This window comes from Suncus etruscus, chromosome 1 (assembly GCF_024139225.1).
Source record: "Suncus etruscus isolate mSunEtr1 chromosome 1, mSunEtr1.pri.cur, whole genome shotgun sequence".
Classification (NCBI taxonomy): Eukaryota; Metazoa; Chordata; class Mammalia; order Eulipotyphla; family Soricidae; genus Suncus; species Suncus etruscus.
In genome coordinates, this window is record NC_064848.1 from 545,240 (window position 1) to 568,872 (window position 23,633).

The 23,633-nt window shown below is 39.4% G+C and overlaps 1 protein-coding gene across 2 annotated transcripts in view; it reads right to left on the bottom strand.

The window, feature by feature from the left end:
- Positions 1-3,670: 3,670 nt before the first annotated feature.
- Positions 3,671-23,633, bottom strand: part of DMXL2 (Dmx like 2) — a 199,217-nt gene continuing 179,254 nt past the window's right edge. The window contains exons 33-44 of one of the 2 annotated variants that reach the window (XM_049777558.1): positions 22,648-22,765; positions 17,423-17,485; positions 16,617-16,703; positions 16,417-16,538; positions 15,249-15,387; positions 11,591-11,651; positions 11,368-11,495; positions 10,965-11,042; positions 8,700-8,791; positions 7,638-7,690; positions 6,181-6,398; positions 3,671-5,526 (exon numbers count right to left, since the gene is read on the bottom strand). In XM_049777558.1, coding sequence (XP_049633515.1) covers positions 5,317-5,526; positions 6,181-6,398; positions 7,638-7,690; positions 8,700-8,791; positions 10,965-11,042; positions 11,368-11,495; positions 11,591-11,651; positions 15,249-15,387; positions 16,417-16,538; positions 16,617-16,703; positions 17,423-17,485; positions 22,648-22,765 — 1,369 coding nt within the window. In that variant the 3' untranslated portion in view covers positions 3,671-5,316. The remainder of the gene's footprint in view (positions 5,527-6,180; positions 6,399-7,637; positions 7,691-8,699; positions 8,792-10,964; positions 11,043-11,367; positions 11,496-11,590; positions 11,652-15,248; positions 15,388-16,416; positions 16,539-16,616; positions 16,704-17,422; positions 17,486-22,647; positions 22,766-23,633) is intronic. The other variant, XM_049777555.1, reaches the window with a different exon arrangement.

The following is a 23,633-nucleotide window of genomic DNA, read 5'->3' on the forward strand; positions in this document are numbered from 1 at the left end:
CCTCCTCCCACACCCCACCCCTGTACTCGAGACAGGCTTTCTACTTCCCTCATTCATTCACATTATGATAGTTTTCAGTGTAGTCATCTCTCCAACTGCACTCATGACTCTATGTGATGAGCTTCATGTCATGAGCTGCACCTACTAGCCCTCATCTCTCTTATCTTTAAGATACTGTTAAAAATGTCTTTCATTTTTCTTAAAACCCATAGATGAGTGAAACCATTCTGCATCTTTCTCTCTCCCTTTGACTTACTTCACTCAGCATAACAGATACCTGAGGAACACAAAAATACGTTACAAAAATCCCTTCCTTACCCCTATATTCATTGCAGCACTATTTACAATAGCCAGTCTCTGGAAACAACCAAGATGCCCTTCAACAGATGAGTGGCTAAAGAAACTGTGGTACATATACACAATGGAATACTATGCAGCCGTCAGGAGAGATGAAGTCATGAAATTTTCCTATACATGGATGTACATGGAATCTATTATGCTGAAGGAATTATTTCAATGTCTTTAATTTTTCTTAAAATCCATAGATGAGGGCCGGAGAGATAGTATGGAGGTAGGGCATTTGCCTTGCATGCAGGATGGTGGTCCGAATCCCGGCATCCCATATGATCTCTTGAGCCTGCCAGGTGTGATTTCTGAGCATAGAGCCAGGAGTTGCCAGAGCACTGCTGGGTGTGACCCAAAAACCAAACAAAAAACATCCATAAATGAGTGAGACTATACTCTCTCCCTCCCTCCCTCTTATTTCACTCAGCATAATAGATTCCATGTACATCCACATATAAAAAAATTTCATGACTTCTATCCTGAGGGCGGCATAATATGCCATTGTGTATATGTACCAGTTTCTTTAGCCATCCATCTGTTGAAGGGCATCTTGGTTGTTTCCAGAGTCTGGCTATTGTAAATAGCGCTGCAATGAATACAGGTGTAAGGAAGGGATTTTTGCATTGCATTTTTGTGTTCCTAGGATATATCCCTAGTAGTATAGCTGGATCATATGGGAACTCAATTTCCAGTTTTTTGAGGAATCTCCATATTGTTTTCCATAAAGACTGAACTAGACGGCATTCCAACCAGCAGAGAATGAGTTCCTTTCTCCCCACATCCCAACAGCACTGATTGTTCTTGTTCTTTGTGATGTGCACCAGTCAAGTGTGATCAACTTTAAGCTTCTTACCATTAAGTATGATGACAGGTCTGAACTTATAAACAAGTGTTGAGTTTTAAAATTCCTTTTCTGCATACATTGAGGCAATCGTGATTTCTATCCATCTTGTTAACATGGTATACCATAGTAATTGGCAGATGTTGAACTATTCCTACATCTTTAGAATACAGTGATGATATGTGGCATTTGCTAACATTTTTAGGATTTTCAGGTCCATATTCATCAGAAATAACTATTCTGTACCTCTTCTCATAGTGTCATTTTCTGATTGTCATCAGTGTATGCTGGCTGTATGAAATGAGTTTGAGTAAAAATGGAGATTTGACCATCACTTACTATTCTTTTAGCATAAAGATTTTCAGTTGGTAGTTTTGTTATTCTTTCAGTACTTTTATATTTTTTGTTCAAGTATACTAATTTCAGGTTTACACAGCTTAAACCATGCTTTGACACTTGTATATGCTAGTGAATGATAAACAGTAGTAGATACCATCAATCTAAGTTCTATATCTGAGGCTAGGTTTTATGTTTGCTGATTTTTTCTTAAATTCCACATGTAAGTAAAAATATAGTATTAGTCTTATTGAGCATAAAAACATTTAAGGTATATCTTTGTCAAAACATTACTTTTATTTATATTTATAGGCCACACTTGGCTATACTTGGTGTTAACTTCTGACTCTGCATTCAGTGATCACTTCTGGAAATGCTCAGAGGAATATATGAGATGCCAAGGATTGAACACAGGTCAGCTGCATGCTGACTCCCCTGCACTAAGCTCGTCTCTCCCCCCACCCCCCAGGATTCCTTTTTTAAAAGGAATAATACCATGTTGAAGAAGAGTAAGCATGAATATACTTTTCTTGTTCTTATCACAGACAAAAGATTTCAACCTTTTCTCTAGTCGGTATGATATTGACTGTGTATTTATCTCATACAGCTATTTTTATGCTGAGGTATAGTCCCTCTATAGTCCACTAATAGCAGGGCTTGGGAGACCATATGGTGTGTCAAGTCAACTGTGCACAAGCCTTGCCCACTGTACTGTCTTTCCAGCCCTGTGGTTTAACAAGTTACAATAAGTTACAGTTCATGAGTTCTAGTACAGTGCTGAGCTCTGAGGCTTTTTCCACTCTGGATAAGTCCCTGTTCTCTTTTGAACATGTATCCCTCTCTTTATCTCCCAATTTCTTTCAGTAAAGCTTTTGCAGGCTGAAGCAAACTTCACTACAAACAAAACAACAAAAAAGCACAAATCTGTGCAGACTTCAGGGTAAGACAAGATCACATCAGCTTAACTACATCAGCCTCTGCTGACACAGTCCAATCTGCAACCCTGTGGATATCTTGCCTGTGTGTGACCACTCCCTGAACTCCTGTGTTGGGTTGAGGAGACTAAGTCTGTTTTTTGTAGCCTAATACTGGGATAAAAGCCATGTCCTTTAATCCAATGTGCTTAACTCCCTCCCACCTATGTTGGCATTTTCCGTCTGGTACTTCTTGCAGCATTTTCTGGTCCCTTCCAGCTCTGCTGCTCCTGAGCTTTGAACATCTGCAGTTCTGTGTCCTGCATAGCTGGGGCTCCTGAGGTGACGGCTGTTGACTACAGTGAAATTTTCCTTCGGGGTACTTTGCTATGCTATGGTTTAATGTGCTCTTTGCCACAGAGTTCTCACAGAATTCCTTTTACACCCACTTGCCTTTCTCCCCAGAGGAAGCACCTACCTAGTAAGTTTTAATAGCATTGAATCACTTCATTTTCTTTCTTTCAAAGAATCAGCACTTGGTTTCATTCATCTTTCAAATTGTGTTTCTCTTTTTTTAAATCCATTCAAAAACTTTTATTATTATTTCCTTTCTTCCTTTCTAGACCCATGATTCCTGAGAGCAGAATCAGGAGTAAGCCAGGAAGCAATGCCAGATATGGCTCAAATCCTCCCAATAAATAAAGTTCATAAGAATAATTTTCATATAGTAAGATGAAATTGTGAAATAAAGACAGCAGGCTGTATAATTAAGTCAACAGGCTGAGTATATGCAGGAAGCCCAGGTTCAGTCCCCAGCAATGCATTGATACCTAACACGCTAGGAATAACTCAAAAGCCAAAGTCAACCAATCAAGTGAAATACAAGGTAAAGGTTAAAAACAAATCTTAGAATAATTACAAGCATGAGAGAGATTAATGAAGCAGATATTAATAGTCAGTTCAAGAACCACTTAAAATTAAATTAGTCTAATGTTATCAGAATAAGATAAAAGAAAAGATGAGAAAAAGACAATGTCTATTCTAAATATAGATACAAAAGAAACAGAAAGAGAAATCATATAAACACATATCAAAAGCAACCTGAAGCAGTTATGAAATCTGTTTTGTTTAAAACTAATGTAAGCACAACAATCAAGGACAGAATATAATAAATGAATCCATTTCAACATGTAAGTAACCTAATAAGATTATCAAGTGCAAAGAAAAACAGTAATTATTATAGTTGAAGACTTCATCATCCCTTTATTGGTAGCTAATAAAACATCAGAAAGAATGTAGTTAACAACACCATCAATCAACTAGGCACTTTGTCTAACAGGATTTTGGGACACACTCAGCAGGGATTGGTTCTGGATTGGTTGCATGCAAGGCAAGCACCCTTCCCACTCTATTATCTCTCTCTCCCATCTCTGAATATGTATTCTTGAGCCCACATACCAAAATAAGCCAAATCTAAAAATATAAAAATCATACAACATTTCCCTGACCAAAATGGACTTAGCACACTGAGTTTCAAGATTCCATCTTCAGTTTTAGGATTCTATCTTTGCCTATGGCCTCCATTTTTGCCCAATTTGTGCTCCATTTTGTGTATTCACATACTCCTTTATCTCTCACCACTGTCAATAGCAACATAAGTGCACAGTTCAAGAAGGTACCGTGAGTTTAGTTCCTATCCAATAGTCCTAACATCCTCCTGGCACACAGATGTATTCCATTTCCTAGAATAATCCAGTACTTGAGAAATAGCATCAAACTTCTCCAAGAGATGTTCTTAACTGTTGAAACATATCAAAGACTGTCATAACAAATTAAATAAAGATAAAACTCTAACAAATAACATTTATTTTTCTTTTACATATGTATTTCACAGCTTGAATATCACATTGCCTTCAGAAAAAGGTGCTTGTAGGCCATAATATTTTACTGTTTACTGCACAGGCATCAAACATACTCATAACATGATGGGACAATTTGCTGATAAACATTTAAACAAAGACATTGGTTTTCAATAGGCCAAGAACATATTTTTGGTCATAACCAAGGAAATACATCAAAATATGACAACATTGGCTAATATTTTACAAGCAAATAATATTTAGCTGCAGAGTTTATACAATATGCTGTGGTAATAAATAATATCACCAATCTCAAACTATTAACAGGCCACAAAAAGCCTAACATCCACCTTAAATATGAAATGCTCTAATGATGTAGTTTCAACATAGCCTTAAAATGTCTGAATGTTGAACCATGATGTTTGAAGAAAAAGGTATTCAGTTGGCATGTGTTTGTTAACTACAAACATTGATGTCATGTTCACATATTTCATTCCTAAAATGAAGACAAATATATAGAAAAAAATGAGCAGTCCAAAATAATGTAAATGTGCAAATTGAAAACAACATTGCACTCTTTTGCAAGTTAAGAGTACTAGCTCTGTGGAAACACTAACAGGAAAAATATTTAGCAGGAAGGAACGGAAATAACCTCATTCACAGCAGAAAACTAGTCACTGCACGCTGCTCCACTGATTACAGTGATTCTGGGTCTACGATTCTAACACATTAGGACTATCCTTTGCTCAACAGAGGCAACTGCAGGCATGCTTCAATCAGCAGTAAGAATAGCTTTCCTCCTTAGAATAGTAGGCTTGACTGAATTCTTTTAATGTCAGCATGATAACAAGGTACATGCAGTCATTCTACAGCCCCGTACAGGCAACACTCAGCATGGATAGAATTCTATAGAGATTCTCTGTACTGTTTTAAATGTTTCAACTGCTTGGAAAGGAGAAGTGCCTAACATAGTGTTTTCTCAATTGGATTATTTATAAAAATAAAACCTCTATCCTTGAGTCTATAGGATGTCAAGAATTCTTGTTGGGAAGTTAAAAGCATTGGGTAGAACTCTGGTTTTCAGTGTTCCATCAGCCCCACAGGAGAAGATCCGATTGCCTTGGGTGATGTCAATCTGCATGACTCCAGCTCCAAGGTTTCGAAAAATGGACTGTTTAGCATGTTCGTTTTTAAACGAATGAATTAGACCATGGCCTGATAGTCTCCAAACCTGGTTTAAAACAGAACAATGAAAACGTTATATAGTAGTCATTTTTATTGCTCGACCCATATTTCTCCCTATAAGCCTAGTCACTGTCTCTTTACTGACAGCTTACTAAGTCCTCCATTCCTCTTTGGCATTGTTCATATTCTCTTTTAGTTTCCTACCTAGATATCCCAAGTCTAGTTCAATTAAATACATTGTCAACAAAGCAGTGGGAGCCCCCCTACCCCAAATCCAGGCATATAAATTACTAAAAAGCTTTTTTATTGGTGTTATTAATGCCAGAGAGCCTAAGGAGTTTAGCAATCTTGAAGAGTGAAATCTGTTTAGAATTTGAGGCTGTTATTTATTTATTTATTTATTTATTTATTTATTTATTTATTTATTGATTGATTGCACTGGCATCAAACCTCTCATTAACATGATGAGACAATTTTCTGTAAACACTTAAATGCATTGGTTTCAATAGCTTGGGAACATGTTTTTGGATCTAATCAGTTTCCCTCAGTGGGTGGACAGTCTTTCTAATAATGTTTCTTTGGGAGAAACCTGAGCTCTGTGGGTCCTTACATTCCAGTGTGGGTTTTTCTGGCTTTAGTTTGGACTCTAATCATACTGACAGAAGAGACTTAGCACACTCCAGCTGTTATTCAGACTCACCTTTATGTTCCCCTCTGCTGAGCCTGTAGTAAAATATTCCTCACAGGGATCCAGGGCCAAGGCCTTTATGGCTGAGTCATGAGCATGGAACGTGTGCATCAGCTGCCTCTGGCGGATGTCAAACAGGCAGACCCAGCCTTTCCTGCCTCCAGATATGAGCAGCTGGTGTTTGGGTGCATACTGGAGCACCGTGGCCCCATGATCATGACACGTGAAGCCTGCAAGAAAACACCAAGAGCCTTTCCCAAACCTAGCAGCACTCATGGGTTACTCCTGGCTCTGTGCTCAGAAGTTACTCCTGGAAGGCTTGGAGGTCCATTTGGGATGCCAGGAATCGAACTTGGGTCCATCCTGGGTCAGCCGCATGCAAGGCAAACGCCCCAACGCTGTACTATCACTCCAGCTACATAGCATGGAATACTCTTTACAGCTCTTTAAATTAAATACTTAAATGGAGAGGTGGAGTTTGATCCCAGCAACTTCGTGAGCTCACCTCTACCCTAAACAAACCAAAGACCACCCAGTGGTGGTGGTCTTCACTCAGTGAATCGGCTGCATGCAAGAGCCCTACACACTATACTATCACCTGGGCCTGAAAGAATTTTAAGTGGTGTAGTTTTAGTATTATAAGGTTAACCTTGGGGCCAAAGAGATAGCACAGAGGTAGGGCATGTGTCTTGCATACAGTCGACCCAGGATGGACCCGAGTTTGATTCCTGGCATCCCATACGGTCCCCCGAGGCTGCCAGAAGCCATCTGAGCACAGAGCCTGGAGTAACACCACTGAGCGCTACTGGGTATGACCCCAAAACAAAACAAACAAACAAAAAAACCCAAACATATAATAAAGTTAACTTGGGGGGGGCAGTTAGGAGAATTTAACTCGGAATATCTGACATTAAAAAATTAAATGCAAAAAACCCCTTCATCTATACAGCCAGGAACACCATCCTCTATATATCACACTTAGATTTGTTTTGTTTTGCTTTTGGATCACACCTGGTGGTGCTCAGGGCTTAATCTTGGCAAGTTTGGAAGACCACATAGGGTGCCACGGACTGAACCTGGGTCAGCAGTGTGCAAGGCAAATAGCCTACTTACTGTATTATCACTCTACTCCCAAAACATATTTTCTGATGAATATAAATAAGATATATGTTATATCTCTCTATCTATCTCTCTATCTCTCTCTCTATCTCTCTATCTATCTCTCTATCTCTCTATCTATCTCTCTATCTATCTATCTATCTATCTATCTATCATCTATGTTAAAGCTGGAACCTACAGCTGTACCTATTTCCTTCAACCCGGTGATTAGATAGAATTTCTAACAGCTTTATTGATTCTAATCATTGGTTTCAAGTACTTCTCCACTTCTGTCTTGTTGCTAAAAATGAGACTATTGAAATCAAGAAGAAACTGCTCCCAAACTAGATGTTTCATAGACCATAACTCACCATGAATAAGGCTGTTTCCAGGAGAGATCAGTGTGTCCCAGAGGCAGACGTTCCTTACAAAGAGACAGTCTCAGTCATTCTTAAGCACAGGATATCCTCAAGTCTAATATGTATATGTGTGTGTATATATGTATATATATAAAATTTATGGGCCACACCCAGCAGCGCTCAGGGGTTACTCTTGGCTGGGGAAATCACTCCTGGTGGGCTCAGAGGACCATTTGGGATCCTGGGGATCAAACCCAGGTTGGCTGTATGCATTACAAATGCCATACCCACCATACTCTCACTCTGGCCCCTATGTTTAGGAGCTCTCTCTCTCTCTCTCTCTCTCTCTCTCTCTCTCTCTCTCTCTCTCTCTCTGTCTCTCTCTCTCTCTCTCTCTCTGTCTCTCTCTCCCTCCCTCCCTCCCCCTCTCTTTCCCTCCCTCTCCTCTTTCTCTCTCTGTCTCTCTCTCTCTCTCTGTCTCTCTCTCTCTCTCACTCCCCCCATTACCACCTCATTCACTTCCATAGGATGGTGATACTCAATGGGAAGAAGGCTAAGACAATTGCTTTCCTGGGAGTTGATCCTTTTCAAAAGACAATGCTGCTTCACCTGACACACACACCCCCTTGCCCCATTCTCATCCTCCAACAGAAGTGAGACATGATTTCCTGAGTGAAAGGGATGCTTTCCTGCTCTGACAACTCCTGGAGGAAACTGAAAAAAATGCTCAGGTATGTACTGTCAAGTACGAATAATCACTTATTTTTCTGTAGACAGAACCTGAGTATTCTGGGGCTGGAAATATAGTACAGTGGGTAGAGCTTACTTACTGCCCGAAATAAGCTCGAGCACAGTCAGGTCTGATTAAACAAAACAAAACAAAAAATAACCTGAACATGTTAGCGAAAAAAGAATTTAAGGCTACAAATGGGGTAAACGTTGGTTTTCTCTTTTTGAAGAATGGTTACAAAAGTTTTCACTTGTGTGGGTTAGGAAATCCTCAGTAAAAATCCATACTTTATAGCAAAAGTACCTTCTAATACTGGCCTATTATTTTGCTTCATACCAACCTACCTGTTGTCATTGGACTGTCCAGATGTGGCAACTAGACTTGAAGAGGTAATAAATGCGAAGTCACTTGCGGCTTTGCTATGGCATTGCCAACTCTAGAAAATGAAGCAGAACTAATGTTACCTGAAAAGTCCAGTATAATCTAGTAAAGCACAGAGTGATACAGATAAAGTATACATGCACTAAGACCAATTTCCTAAAGTCTAAAGGAGATTTAAAAAAATGAACACATGGTTTACATCTGAGAGCTTTAAGTTCAATCCCCAACACCCCAACACAGTGAATTCTGCTGGTCATGTCACCAAAACAAAGGCTAGAATTAAGAGTGATAGTAAAAGGAACAGCTATAATTTGCATACTATTGGCTGAATTACCCAATATTTTTATAAACTAGGAAGTGTTGTAAAAAGCACAAAAGTATGTAGAAGGGGTGAGAGTGATAGCACAGTGGCAGGGCGTTTGCCTTGCATGCTGCTGACCTTGGACAGATCCAAGTTCGATTCCTGGAATCCAATATTGTCCCCCCCCGATCCAGCCAGGAGCAATTTTTGAGTGCAGAGCCAGGAGTAACCCGAGTGCTGCCAGGTGTGGCCTCCTTCCCCAAAAATAATTTAGGTAGGATATCTATACATACACAAGCCCGATTAAGCCTTTTAATTTATGATTAAACTATTCTTAGTGTTGTGCTGATGACCTAAAAGGCATTTAACAAACTTAACACAAGCAATCCAAGAAGAAAATCTGACCTGCTACTGACATTTAAGACTGCAGTGAGAAGGATTTCTATCAAATTAGCTTGGAAACCTGAATACAACCACACACTATCTGACCACACTACTAAGTGAAACATTTAGCCACTTAAAAGTCAAATGGTTAGGGAAAAGTCAAATGGTTAGGGCCAGAGAGAGTACAGCAGTAGGGTGTTTGCCTCGTGCATGTCCAACCCTGAACAGACTCCAGTTCGATTTCTGGCATCCCATATGGTCCCCCTATCCTGCCAGGAGCAACTTCTGAGTTCAGAGCCAGGAGAAACCGTTGAGCACCACCAGGTGTGGTCCAAAAACCAAAAACAAACAAAAAAAGGTCAAATGGTTATATAAATATCAAAATAAAACCTGCCTACAGGGCTGTGGCATTATGGGGACCATTTGCTAATTCAGACCATTTTTTGTTGGATCACTGTGGATAAATAAAATCTGGAGGTGAGTATATAGAAGAAGTAAGTTAGAATATTGAAAATAAAATTCTGAATATTTTGAAATATTGAAAATAAAATGATCATGCTGGAATAAGTTCTAATTTAAGGTCAAAGGACAGATTCAAGATCACCTCTATTTCACAGACTATGATGTTTATATATATATTAAACATTATTAACTCCCATACTTTCCTTACTCATCCCAAATATTAATTTGTATTAATGTTTTAGGCATACTGTCATGTCTAAAATTAAAGGTCTACAAGACTGAGGTGATGGGTTTCTATTTTTTTTTTGTTTGTTTTGGGGGGCCACACCCGGTGGTGCTCAGGGGTTACTCCTGGCTGTCTGCTCAGAAATAGCTCCTGGCAGGCACGGGGACCATATGGGACACCGGGATTCGAACCAACCACCTTTGGTCCTGGATCGGCTGCTTGCAAGGCAAACACCGCTGTGCTATCTCTCCGGGCCCGATGGGTTTCTATTTTGATCCCTGGCAGTGTCCCCCAGGAGTGGGAGACACTAGGAGATACTGGGAGTGGGCATGTCTCCCTCTCCATCCCCCAAATCCTGTCAATTAAGAGTGTTAAATGGTAGGACAAAAACGGAGGAGTAGGGAAGACAAACCGGTGATGGGAATCCCCCTGATTTTATGTAAATATGTACCTAAAATATTATTGTCAACAATATGTAAGCCACTATGATCAAAATAAAAATTATGTTAATATAAAAAAAGAGTGTTAAATGAATAAAAATATAATGTGTTTAATAGAACACAGAGGAAAGGTTCTGAAATCTTTCAAATAAAATAATTACCCCTGAAACTGTAAAAGAGCAAGGTTCTGTGGACTATAGGTCATTTCTGTTTTTAAAAGTAAGGGTTGGAGAGAGAACAGCTTGCCCTCATGGGTTCAATCCGTGACACTCCACATGGTCCCCTAACAAATCACTAGGTTGCTGGGAGAACTGTTGCTTTCTTTTCTCCATAGGTATCCAAAAGAGGTTCAGAAATGGACACTTGGTATATAAGTGGCCTCTGTATGTGCTGTGGAAACACAGAAAATACTTACCATGTAAGGTTTAGGATTTGATGAGGTTTGGTTTACTTGCCATATACTCATAAAACCCTCTCCATCTGCAACACCACACTGCAAGAATGGTACAAATAAGCATCACACAAAGCCAAGTATCCCTATTAAACATAAAAGCATTAGGACTTGAGAAATCTTTATACTCCGGCAATTCCCCTTCTAGGCATCTTCCCAAAGCCCAGAAACACTACATTCCTATCTTTACTGCAGCATTATCCACAGTAGTCAAGGTCTGGAAACAACCCAAGTATCTAAGAACAGATGAGTTAATCAAGAAACATCAGCATATAAATTTGCTTTTAGATGTAGGCTTGCTTCCATTTACTTATAAATACCCACAATTATTTTCACATAAACTTAGCAGTAACCTCCAAGAACGAACCTTGTTGCCTTGTGAATTGAAATATAATCTGGTGACTCTTGCATTTCCGGCTTGGCGAAAACAGACAAGTTGCTGAGGGCGTGACCATTCGAACATTCGTACACTGCCATCCTGAGCACCCGTGAGATCTGAAACACAAAAGGAAAAGTCTTTTTACAGAACTGTATAAAATAACTGAAAACTGAAAGAGGCCATTTTAATCTTGGATCATAGAAAAACTTACAGTACTGATGGATGGGGTGTGAGGTCATTCTCTTAATATTATGTAGATTCCGCTTCATAAGCTTTAAAGGATAATAAAGAAAATGTTTGTTTTATCCATCATGGAAGAGATGAAGGATGTGCTTCAGTCATTTCTCATTTTGATGACATTTATTCCTGGCTAATGGAGGATTGCTGAAACCAAGTGCTGTTTTGAATTTTCAAACCAATCTCACAAAGGGTACTTGTCTGAACAGACAGAAGCCAAATGTGTGTTACTGTGGACACCAAGAGCTTCATCTAGAGCAGGGGTCTCAAATTCAATTTACCTGAGGGCTGCAGGAGGCAAAGTCGGGGTGAGGGAGGGCTGCATAAGGGATTTCACAATAAAAAGTCCTCAAACGTCATTATTAACAGTTTTAATTATTTCTTATGAACATGAATAGAACATTGAGTGAAGATCATGAACAGTTCTCCTGAACATGGCATCTTTTGCCTATTCCTTGCTGCCAGAGACTTGACAGCGCTTCTTCTCACAAATCAGAACCACATTTGGCTTTAGAGAGGAAGCAGTTAAGACCCTCAGTATGGCTTGAAGATGATCATCATTAAGTCTAGACCTGTACTTTGACTTATTGAAGTTCAATGCAGAGAATAACTTTTCACACAAATATGTGCTCCCAAAAAGGCACATGGTGCGCTTGAACATTCGGGAAAGCTCAGGGAAGCTGGAGGGCAATTCTCTCAAAATTTGCCCATGCAAGTCTGCTTTTCCACTAATCTCCCTGAACTTGGCTTTGAGATCAGAGTTGCACTGCAGGTCAATAAGTTCCATTTGAAGCACAGGAGGGGCATCTTGCACATCAAAGGAAAAGGGGTCCACAAAAATTTGAAAAGTGGCTCTGTGTTTTTTGAAGTCTGCAAATCTGTGATCAAATTCCTTCTCTAGCTTACAAATAGCATCAACATATTTCTCACCACTGAATGGTATGCCTGCATCCACAAGTTCCTTGCATGCTGGGAAATGGCAAAGGTTTATGTCTGAGAGAGCTGGGATTTCCATAATACAAGTTTTGTGGAGAATGCTCTCACGTTGTCATAGGCAGCACTGATAAGCTGCCCCAGACCTTGTAACATCTTGTTTAGTACATTCAGCTTATGTGTGATGTCAACAAGAAAAGCTAAGTCCATGAGCCATTTGTGATCACTCAACTCAGAAGCAACATTCCCATCCTTCTCCATAAAGACTTTCACTTCTCTCAACTCAAAATATTTTTTCAGGACATTTCCCCTGCTGAGCCAACGTACCTCGGTGAAATAGAGCACATCTCCATATTCTGACTCCATGTCCTCTAAAAAAGCATGGAACCTCCTGTGCTTTAAGCCCCTGGATCTAATTTGGTTGATGCATTTCACAACAACAGACATCACATTGTCACACGGCAGGCATTTACTGCAAAGGGCCTGCTGATGGATAATGCAGTGAAGAGCAATGGCCTTCTCTACACCCTCCTCTTCAAGTTTTTTTTGAACAAGTGCCACCAGTCCATTTTTCCTCCCTGTCATCAATGGCGCTCCATCGGTTATTATTCCAACAAACCTCTTCCATGGCAAACCTGCATTCTCAATGGCATCACACAGATGCCGAATTATCTCATTAGCGGTGGTCTGGCCATGCATTGAAATTATTGTGAGCAGCTCCTCTGTCATTCAAAATTGCAATCAACACCACAGACATAAATTGTGAGCTGCGCAGTGTCTGTTATATCTGTGCCCTCCTCAAGAGCAACTGAGTATGCATCAAAACATTTGGCTTTCTCACACAGTTGATGATAAATGTCACTTGACATGTCAGAAATGCGCTCTGCCACCGTGTTGGCAGAAAGGCTGATTTTGCTAAACTGACCTTTCTATTCTGGACAGATAATACTTGCAGCCTGTAACATGCATTTTTTTTTAACAAACTCTCCTTCTGTGAATGGTTTTTGTGTCTTAGCAATTATCTCACTAACCATGTAACTAGCTTCGACTGATGCAACATTCTCTTTGGTTGCTTTCTTGAAGAAATCTTGTTGCCTCATTAGACAAGCTTTAAGACTGGCAACCAGCGCTTGGCTCTCCCATTTTCTTGATATTTTGCACATTCCTCAGCATGTTTAGTTGAATAATGGCGTTTCAAGTTGTATTCCTTGTGCACTGCAACTTTCTCTGAGCAAATAAGACATGTGGGGATGCCCCTGTGCTCAAGAAAGAAATACTGCATCTCTCACTTTTCCTGAAATTATCTGTGCTCGCCATCAATCTTTCTCTTCACTGCAGGCTTTGATGAAGTCATGATGAAGGTATGACAAAATCTAATTCTGTAATAAACTTCTCTCCCTTAGGCCTCCGATAATGCAAGGGAAAGCCGGCAGGAGCAGCAGAAATGACGTCTGCGCGAGGCGCAAAGTATTTGAAATTATTCGCTTACCGAATATTCGCAATAAAAATACCGCATTAGTAAGAAAAAAATCGCAAAAAATCGCATTAAACATTTGCATACTCCGAATGGAACTGCTTGGGGTATGCGAATGTTTAATGTGATTTTTTTAGCAATTATCTCACTAACCATGTAACTAGCTTCGACTGATGCAACATTCTCTTTGGTTGCTTTCTTGAAGAAATCTTGTTGCCTCATTAGACAAGCTTTAAGACTGGCAACCAGCGCTTGGCTCTCCCATTTTCTTGATATTTTGCACATTCCTCAGCATGTTTAGTTGAATAATGGCGTTTCAAGTTGTATTCCTTGTGCACTGCAACTTTCTCTGAGCAAATAAGACATGTGGGGATGCCCCTGTGCTCAAGAAAGAAATACTGCATCTCTCACTTTTCCTGAAATTATCTGTGCTCGCCATCAATCTTTCTCTTCACTGCAGGCTTTGATGAAGTCATGATGAAGGTATGACAAAATCTAATTCTGTAATAAACTTCTCTCCCTTAGGCCTCCGATAATGCAAGGGAAAGCCGGCAGGAGCAGCAGAAATGACGTCTGCGCGAGGCGCAAAGTATTTGAAATTATTCGCTTACCGAATATTCGCAATAAAAATACCGCATTAGTAAGAAAAAAATCGCAAAAAATCGCATTAAACATTTGCATACTCCGAATGGAACTGCTTGGGGTATGCGAATGTTTAATGTGATTTTTTTGCGATTATTCGATAAGCAAATAATCGTGAATACTGCTATATTTGAAGGCTGGCCACAGGCCACAAAATGTATGGAGGGCCGCAAACGGCCCGCGGGCCGCGAGTTTGAGACCCCTGATCTAGAGATAAGGAAGCTCCATTACAAGCATCCATCATGTAGAATCTTCAGACTCTTCACAAACATGTAGAGGGCCCCCCAATCAGCCACAGTGACCAACCATGTCCAAAACATCTATTGTCAACAGGAATTCCTCTAATTCTATTTGACCACTTTGTGCTCCTATTTTCTCATCTATAAATTATACTGAGAGATAAAAAGCAGCACCTTGTAGGAGAAAACACAAGTACCTGAAACAGGGACACCCAATCTCAGCTGTCATTCATACATTCATGCTACCTGGCTGTTGTCCCTGATCTGTAGGAACTTTGCCACATCATTTATTTTGGAGGAAGTCGGTACCTGGAAACCATCCCTCATGGAAAGCTGTCACATACCACACTGGCTCCAGTGCTGGTCTGTCCAGTGCCCAGCCATGGCACAGATGAAGGCGGATGCACCTGAGCTGCTGAATGGGGTGTCGCCATAGGTTGGTAAAGAGTTGTAGTGGAGCCACGATAATCAACGTCATCTGAGCTGTGAAAAACATTCATGTGTTACTGGAAAAGATACATTTTTCTCTTAACTCGAACTCTAATGACAGCTTTCTATTCAATTTTTTGGGGGCATCACACCTGGCAGTGCTCAGGGTTACTCCTGGCTCTACACTCAGAAATCGCTCCTAGCAGGCTAGGGGGAACATATGGGATGCCTTCTGCATGCATGCTATCTCTCTGGCCCTCAGTTTTGTTTTAATTGTTGTGGCAGCTATGTGTGCCAGCGATCACACCCAGGGCCTCATTCCTGTGAAGCATATGCTCTAAAACTAAGCCACATCCCTGGCCCCTCAGAAGTCCCCCCCCCCTTTTTTAAATATGTATCTCCTTATATACGTACATAAATTGGTGTTTCTATATTTTCTCTTATATGTATGTATAAGCATATACATATACATGTAATAAAACCTTAGGTTGGGGCTAGAGGGGTAGTACAGTGATAGACCCAGTTGGATCTCCAGCGTCCTATATGATCCCCTGAGCCTGCTAGGACTGATTTCTAAGTGTAAAGCCAGGAGTAACCCCTGAGTGCTGTCAGGTGTGGCCCCCAAAACAAACAAATAAAAAATACCAAAAAAAACACGTACAAATTCTAATCATAGCTGATTTTAGTGCTGATTAACTTTTTCCTTTTGGGTAAAATAAATATTTAATTTCATGTTGTTTGGAGGCAACTTCACTGAGGCATGATTTGGACCAAATGCTTGTTTTCTAATTTTATAATTTCTAATCTAATTTCTAGATTTTATTCTCTCTTTTTTGAGGGATGCATACCCAGGGGTGCTCAGGGATTACTTCTGGCAGTATATGGCATGCTAAGAATTGAACTTAGGTTGGTTGCGTGCATGGCACCATCCCCTTTATACTATCTCTCTCACCCCTAAATCAGTTATCTTTATCCCCTACCCAAATAATGGGAGAATGATATAATTCCAATTATATACACATTCACTAATGCTTTCCTTTGAGTAGGGGATACTATACTTAAAATTGAGTTCAGAAGATAAACCTTTTGGATTCTTTATCATATTCTTCTCCAATCCATATATATGACTGGCAGGCCAGCAAAGAAGTAACATCAAGTTCTTGCACATCATGTGTCGAAGCCAAAACAATTTCATTACCATTTGCCTGGAAAGCAAAGGAAAGTCAATAACTACAAGCAATGTCACTATAAAGAAGTAGTCTTTCTAATTACTGCAGCTTTACCTTATTAACAGAAAATGCCATGATCATGTCAGACTCCTTATGAATGATCTTTGCTTTTCCACCTGGATATCCCAGATCAGCTTCAACCTGAAACAAAAAACAAAAAACCAATCACATAGCTCCATGGAGATATCTATATAGCATCAAAGAGGGGTAAAAAGAAAATGGAGCAGAAACATTAGTAAGGGGGAAAAAAGATAGTCATTTCAGTGTGTTGAAATTAGCTTTGAGTTTAACTTAAATCTTCTAAGTTCTGATGTAATCACCTCAATTATAAATATTTCTATCATGATTGCAGGAAAATTGGTCATTAAACATAGGTTATACAATTAATAAAGTTCTCATATTAAAATAGTTCTACATTTCTTTATCTCTTCCAAACATAAACAAAGATTCTGCAGCAAGGCACTGAGTAGAGAAAAAAAGATACAGAAAGACAAAGGAGTCACAGAAGAAATGTGGCAATATTAAATAAGAAAGAGAGAAACAAGGAATAGACAATGAAAAGTATAGTTAGCAAGGAATGAAGGAGATTTATGAGGAAGGTGAAAAGAATAAGAGAAAGCAAAGTGAAGCAAGATTGAAATGCCATCAAACAGAACAGGCTGTAAGAGACAGACAATGTGGGGATGAAGCAGAAAGCAAGAGAGATAAGATCTAAGCAAAGTAGTGTGACCTCTGCCAGTGTAACTGCAGTGGATAGGAGGAAGGTGCACTCCGATTAGCCAGGATTAGATTTAGAGTCGAGGTGCTAATTCCTTGAGCTATAGAGAAATGAGCTTTAGAACAAGAGTTTGGAACACTACCTTGATGTGGGAATCTTCTGCTATCGAGCTGTATTTGACCTGCTTCACATGTTCTTCTACAGACTAAGTAACACCACACCAACACAAACACATGCATGGAACAAAATTATAAAGAGAATGAAAAATTTCAAAATGAAATTGTCACTCCATCACTTAAGGATGGTAAAACTTAATTTCCAAGCATTCCTTTTAAAAGCATAAAATTAAAAAAGTAAATGAAATAAAATGTGATATCAAATAAATACAACACCAAGCAAAACAAGCAAAATTAATCAGTTGTATAACTAGGTTCTCGTTTAAATTGTAATATCTAAAACATAAACATTTGTATAAGCAGTTGTATTCTACATTACACAGATTCCAATCCTGATAGATTTAGTCCAAATATAAATTCAAGGGACTGGAGTGATAATACAGCAGTAGAGAGTTTGCCCTACATGCTGCAGACCCAGGACGAACCCAAGTTCAATCACCAGCATCCCATATGGTTCCATGAGCCTGCCAGGAGTGATTTCTGAGCGCAGAGCTCAGGAGTAACCAGGGGTAACTTGTGATTTTAGCTAGGTATGGCCCCAAAACTAAAATAAAACACACACACACACACACACACACACACACATATATATAAATTCAAGCAACTTCAACTTATTTATATATATTATTTTTTTTTGCACATACTTCTTTTTATCTTTACACACCATGATTACAAACATGACTGTAGTTGAGTTTTGATCACAAAAAGAACACCCCCCTTCACCAATGCAACATTCCCACCACCAATGCTCCCCACACCCCTCCACCCACAACCCCTGCTTGTATTCTAGACAGGCATTCTACTTCTCTCACTCATTAGCATTGTCATGGTAGTTATTAGTGTTCTAACTGCATTCTCCCCTCCTTGAGGTGAACTTCATATCATGAGCTGGTCCTTTAGGCCCTCCATCTCTGGGCATTATTACAATAACCCATAGATAAGTGTGACTATTCTGTGTATCTCACTCTCCCTCTGACTGATTTCACTCAGCATAATAGTATCCATATCCATCCATGTATAGGTAAATTTCATGACTTTATCTCTCCTGATAGCGCCATAATATTCCATTGTGTATATGTACCAAAGTTTCTTTAACCATTCATCAGTTGAAGGTCATCTTGGTTGTTTCCAGAGTCTGGCTATTGTAATTAGTGCTGCGATGAACATAGGTGTGAGGAAGGGATTTTTGTATTGTATTTTTGTGTTCCTAGGGTATACCCCTAGGAGTGGTATAGCTGGATTGTATGGGAGCTCAATTTTCAGTTTTTTTTGTTTTTTGTTTTTTTTTGGGTTTTTGGGCCACACCCATTTGATGTTCAGGGGTTACTCCTGGCTAAGCGCTTAGAAATTGCCCCTGGCTTGGGGGTGTCCATAAGGGACGTCGGGGGATCGAACCGCGGTCCTTCCTTGGCTAGCGCTTGCAAGGCAGACACCTTACCTCTAGCACCACCTCACCGGCCCCTAATTTTCAATTTTTTGAGGAATCTCCATATTGTTTTCCATAAGGGCTGGACTAGATGACATTCCTCACAGCAGTGAATTGAGAGCTCCTTTCCTCCCACATCCTCACCAGCACTTACTGTTCTTGATCTCTGCAATGTGTGCCAGTCTTTGTGGCGTGAGATGTACCTCACTGTTGTTTTGATTTGCATCTCCCTGATAATTAGTGATGTGGAGCATTTTTCATGTGCCTTTTGGCCATTCATATTTCTTCTTTGAGAAATTGTTCATTTCTTCTCCCCATTTTTTAATGGGGCTATATATATATTTTTGTTAAGTTCTATCTGTAACTTTTTTTTTTTTTTTTGGTTTTTTGGTCACACCCAGCAGCGCTCAGGGGTTACTCCTGGCTCTAAGCTCAGAAATCGCTCCTGGCAGGCTTGGGGGACCATATGGGATGCCGGGATAACAAACCACCAACCTTCTGCATGAAAGGCAAACGCCTTACTTCCATGCTAACTCTCTGGCCCCTCTGTAACTTGTATATCTTATATATTAGCCCCTTGTCTGCAGTTATTGGGTGAATAGTTCGTCCCAATCTGTGGGTAGCTTTTGTCTAAATATATATTAAATATATATTTTATGTATTAGATTTAGAATTTATACAAATCAGTTACTATCATTGAATGAATAATTTTCATAAATGTTGCATATTTCTGAGCCTAATGATATTTATCTTCTAGTTCTAACATTTTGGGGGGTGTTATATTTCCTAGTGAGGACAATTTTTCAGTGTACCTGTGCCACTCAATATAGTAGTGACTAGACAATCTTATGTGACTAAACTTCAACAAAATTAAAAAGTGACCTTTAAGTCACACAAGCCACATCTCAAGTGTGCAAGACCCATAAGTGGCTAGTGACTATGATATCAAAGAGATATAAGTTTTCATTGTTACAAAAAAGTTCTATTGGGTAGCACTGGTCATGATCCTTTCACTTAGTGATTTAAAATTCAAAAGGTGGAGTAATAAATAGTACAGCAGGTAGGGCATTTGCCTTGCAGAGTGGACTTCAGTTCAATACCCAGCAACCCATGAAGTCCCCTGTGTCCTGCCAGGAGTGATTCCTGAATAGTCAGGAATAAATCCTGAGAATACCCAGGCATGGCCCCTAAGTGTACATGGTTCTGTATCTCCCATTCAAACTCACAGCCATGTGGCTAGAGCAGGGTACCTGCCTTGTATGTGGCTGACCCAGGGTTTGATCTCCAGGATACCATATGGTTGCCCTCACACCAACAGGAGTAATTCTTGAGTACAGAGCCAGGAGCACTCTGAGCACCACTGGGTGTGACTTCAAAACAAAAATCAACAACAACAACAAAAAACAAACAAAACCATAAAACCTCCCAGCCATGTTCTACTCCCCTTCCCAGAGCTAACCAAAGATCACACAGCCTTTATTTTACTTTTTCTTGGCCACACACACCTTCTTGTTCATAGACACCGCTTGAGTATGAAATCCTAAAGGCACTGAAATAGGAGGGGCAGACAGACAGGAGATGGATCCAAGAAGGTAAGACAAGTCTCTGAGGACTTAAGTAGCCTTAATGCTGGCTTCCAATAGCACTCCCAGGCTCTGAGAGTCCAAATGAATCAAATTACTACCAACCTCAGAATCAAAGTGTGTCTTCAGTATATCATTACTCAGAAAACTGACCTTCAATGAGCTGTGAAACCCCAATTAGGTGAGTAACTTTGAAATCTATTTAGGTACCAATATATTGTCTTATAGAATTTGGATTCAGCATCAGTATGAAAATGCTGAAAAGAGATAATAAACAAGACATCCAACAAATGGGCTCTAATTTCTTCAATAAATCCTAAATCAAATATTTGAATCCATCAATCTTTATGATTAAAAGTAAAAAATGGCTCTAAAGAATTATGTTTGTTCATTTCCCTTCTTTTCACATAAGTACATATTTTTTAAATCCATAGAGACACTAAAATAATAGTCCTAAAAATTGACCACAATCACCACCCAAGTAAGAGGGTAAAAGAAAGTGTCCTGGGCCCGGAGAGATAGCACAGCGGTGTTTGCCCTGCAAGCAGCCGATCCAGGACCAAAGGTGGAAAGATAACACAGCGGTGTTTGCCTTGCAAGCAGCCGATCCAGGACCAAAGGTGGTTGGTTCGAATCCCGGTGTCCCATTTGGTCCCCCGTGCCTGCCAGGAGCTCTTTCTGAGCAGACAGCCAGGAGTAACCCCTGAGCACCGCCGGGTGTGGCCCAAAAACCAAAAAAAAAAAAAAAAAAAAAAAAAAAGAAAGTGTCCTGAAGGCTCTGCAACTCCAGATACAGGGCACAGAGGAGTCAATGTTTTACTTTGGGAAAAGAACCATCTTTTTGAAAGTGTCTTCCACTTTTCATGTTTCTAAGTAAAATATAATGTTTCTCTTTTCTCATGTATTTTGCCTAAAATAATATCTGACTATCCATTCTGAACACTCTCCAAAATAACCATTACCTCCTTTAATGCTCAAATGGATGGAAATGCTTGCTGGAGAGATGTCTGTATTCATTGTCTGTATTCATGTCAGATCATCTGACATTGTAAAGTACCAGTCTCCCAAATCCTTCCTGAACCCTGTATTGCTCTACATCACTCATGTTTATTAAGCCCAAAATATTCACTATCACATAATATCAGAATCTCTGTTTACTTTGAAAATGCAATACAATCAGTCATATTAGATGTGGAATTTCACTGTTTATTCTCTCACAAAATTACCCTGAAGTTTATCCTCTACCATTTCTATCTGTTGAATGTTTTTATTTATGTGTTTATATTTATTTGTTGAATGTTTTATTTTTAAAGGATTTATTTACAATTAAATATTATTTGGAAAATCATGATAAAAATGTCATTTTAGGGGCCGGAGAGATAGCATGGAGGTAAGGCGTTTGCCTTTCATGCAGAAGGTCATCGGTTCGAATCCCAGCATCCCATATGGTCCCAGGTGCCTTCCAGGAGCAATTTCTGAGCATGGAGCCAGGAATAACCCCTGAGCACTGCCGGGTGTGACCCCCCCCCCAAAAAAAAAACCCACAAAAAAAGTGTCATTTCTATATTAAGGTCCTCAAACTAGCCATCATGTAAGTATCTACTTTTGCATCCTTGTGCTTTTAACATAAGGATCTTAATTAGTTTCAAATGTTATGAAACAAAAACTAAGTTGTTGGGTTTTGGGTTTTTTTTTTTTTTTTTTGGTTTAGGGGTTCCAATCCAGCAGAGAGCCACTTTTGTCTCTGCATTTATGCATGAGCTGCTGGAACTTCTACTTACAAAGCATATACTCCAGCCCACTGAGCTATCTCCATAACTCCTGAAAAAACAAAATTTAGTTTGTAAAAAAAATACATTATAATTTTTTGTTTGTTTCTGAGTCACACCCGATGGTGCATAGGCATTACTCTTGGCTCTGTACTTAGAAACCACTCCTGGCAGGCTCAGGGGACCATAAAGGATGCTGGGTATGAAACCTGGGTTGGCCGCATGCAAGGCAAACATCCTATCTGGTGTGCATTAGCTCAGTATTATAAGTTTTCACTCAATGTATAAAAGGTAACACATTTGAACAAAAAAATTAAGTCAAAATAAATTAATTTCTGATTTCTATAAGAATTACTAAAAGTAAAGTTACAACCACGAAAATATTTTTCAAAAAAATATTTTTTTCCAATTACCTCACTCTGCTTTCTTTTCTTAGTGAAAATATATCTAATAAATGTCTCTTGAAGGACTTCTTGTTTAACAAGAAAATGCCAAAGTCGTTTGACTGGAAGAGCAGAAGAATCCCGAGACCTATTTAGAAACAAACAAACAAAAAACCCAAATTGTGTTAAGTTTATAGAAGATGCATTTCTTACTGAAGACACATTAAAAAAAAATGTTTTGTCTTGGGCCACATTGAATGGTGCTCAGGAATTACTCCTGTTGCCTTCTTCATCCTTCTACTCAGGGATACTGGGGATCAAATCTGAGTCAACCATGTGCAAGGAAAGCACCCTACCTGTTGTGCTATTACACCAGCCCAATTTATTTCATTTTTAATTTTAAAAATAATTCATAAAGCAATAATTCTCTAATCACAGGTGTCAAACATAAAAGCATAGTAAGTTAAAATTTTATAAGGTTTCAACTTATTAGTAATACTCAATTATGGTCAGCTACCCCAAAAGAAGCTGCTAAATATTTAGGAACTAGACAGACAAGAATAAAATACCAAACCCTTCGTTTTAAAAATCTGCTGTGTTAACTATTATATTACTGACAAATATCAAGCAGACTGTATTTACATATATAGATAATTGTTCCAAAACTTTGTATATCTCTTAAGATAATGACACACAGAAAATAAGGGTTTCTTTTTTTCCTGATTATAAAAGTAGTATGTCTACTGGGGCAGGAGATATTGGTATTTTACTGGGAAAATAGTTCTATTACGAGATTGAGGGCCCGGAGAGATAGCTCAGCGGCGTTTGCCTTGCAAGCAGCCGATCCAGGACCAAAGGTGGTTGGTTCGAATCCCGGTGTCCCATATGGTCCCCCGAGCCTGCCAGGAGCTATTTCTGAGCAGACAGCCAGGAGTAACCTCTGAGCACCGCTGGGTGTGGCCCAAAAACAAAAAAAAAACAAACAAACGAGATTGAGGTTTCAACTGTTCTGAATT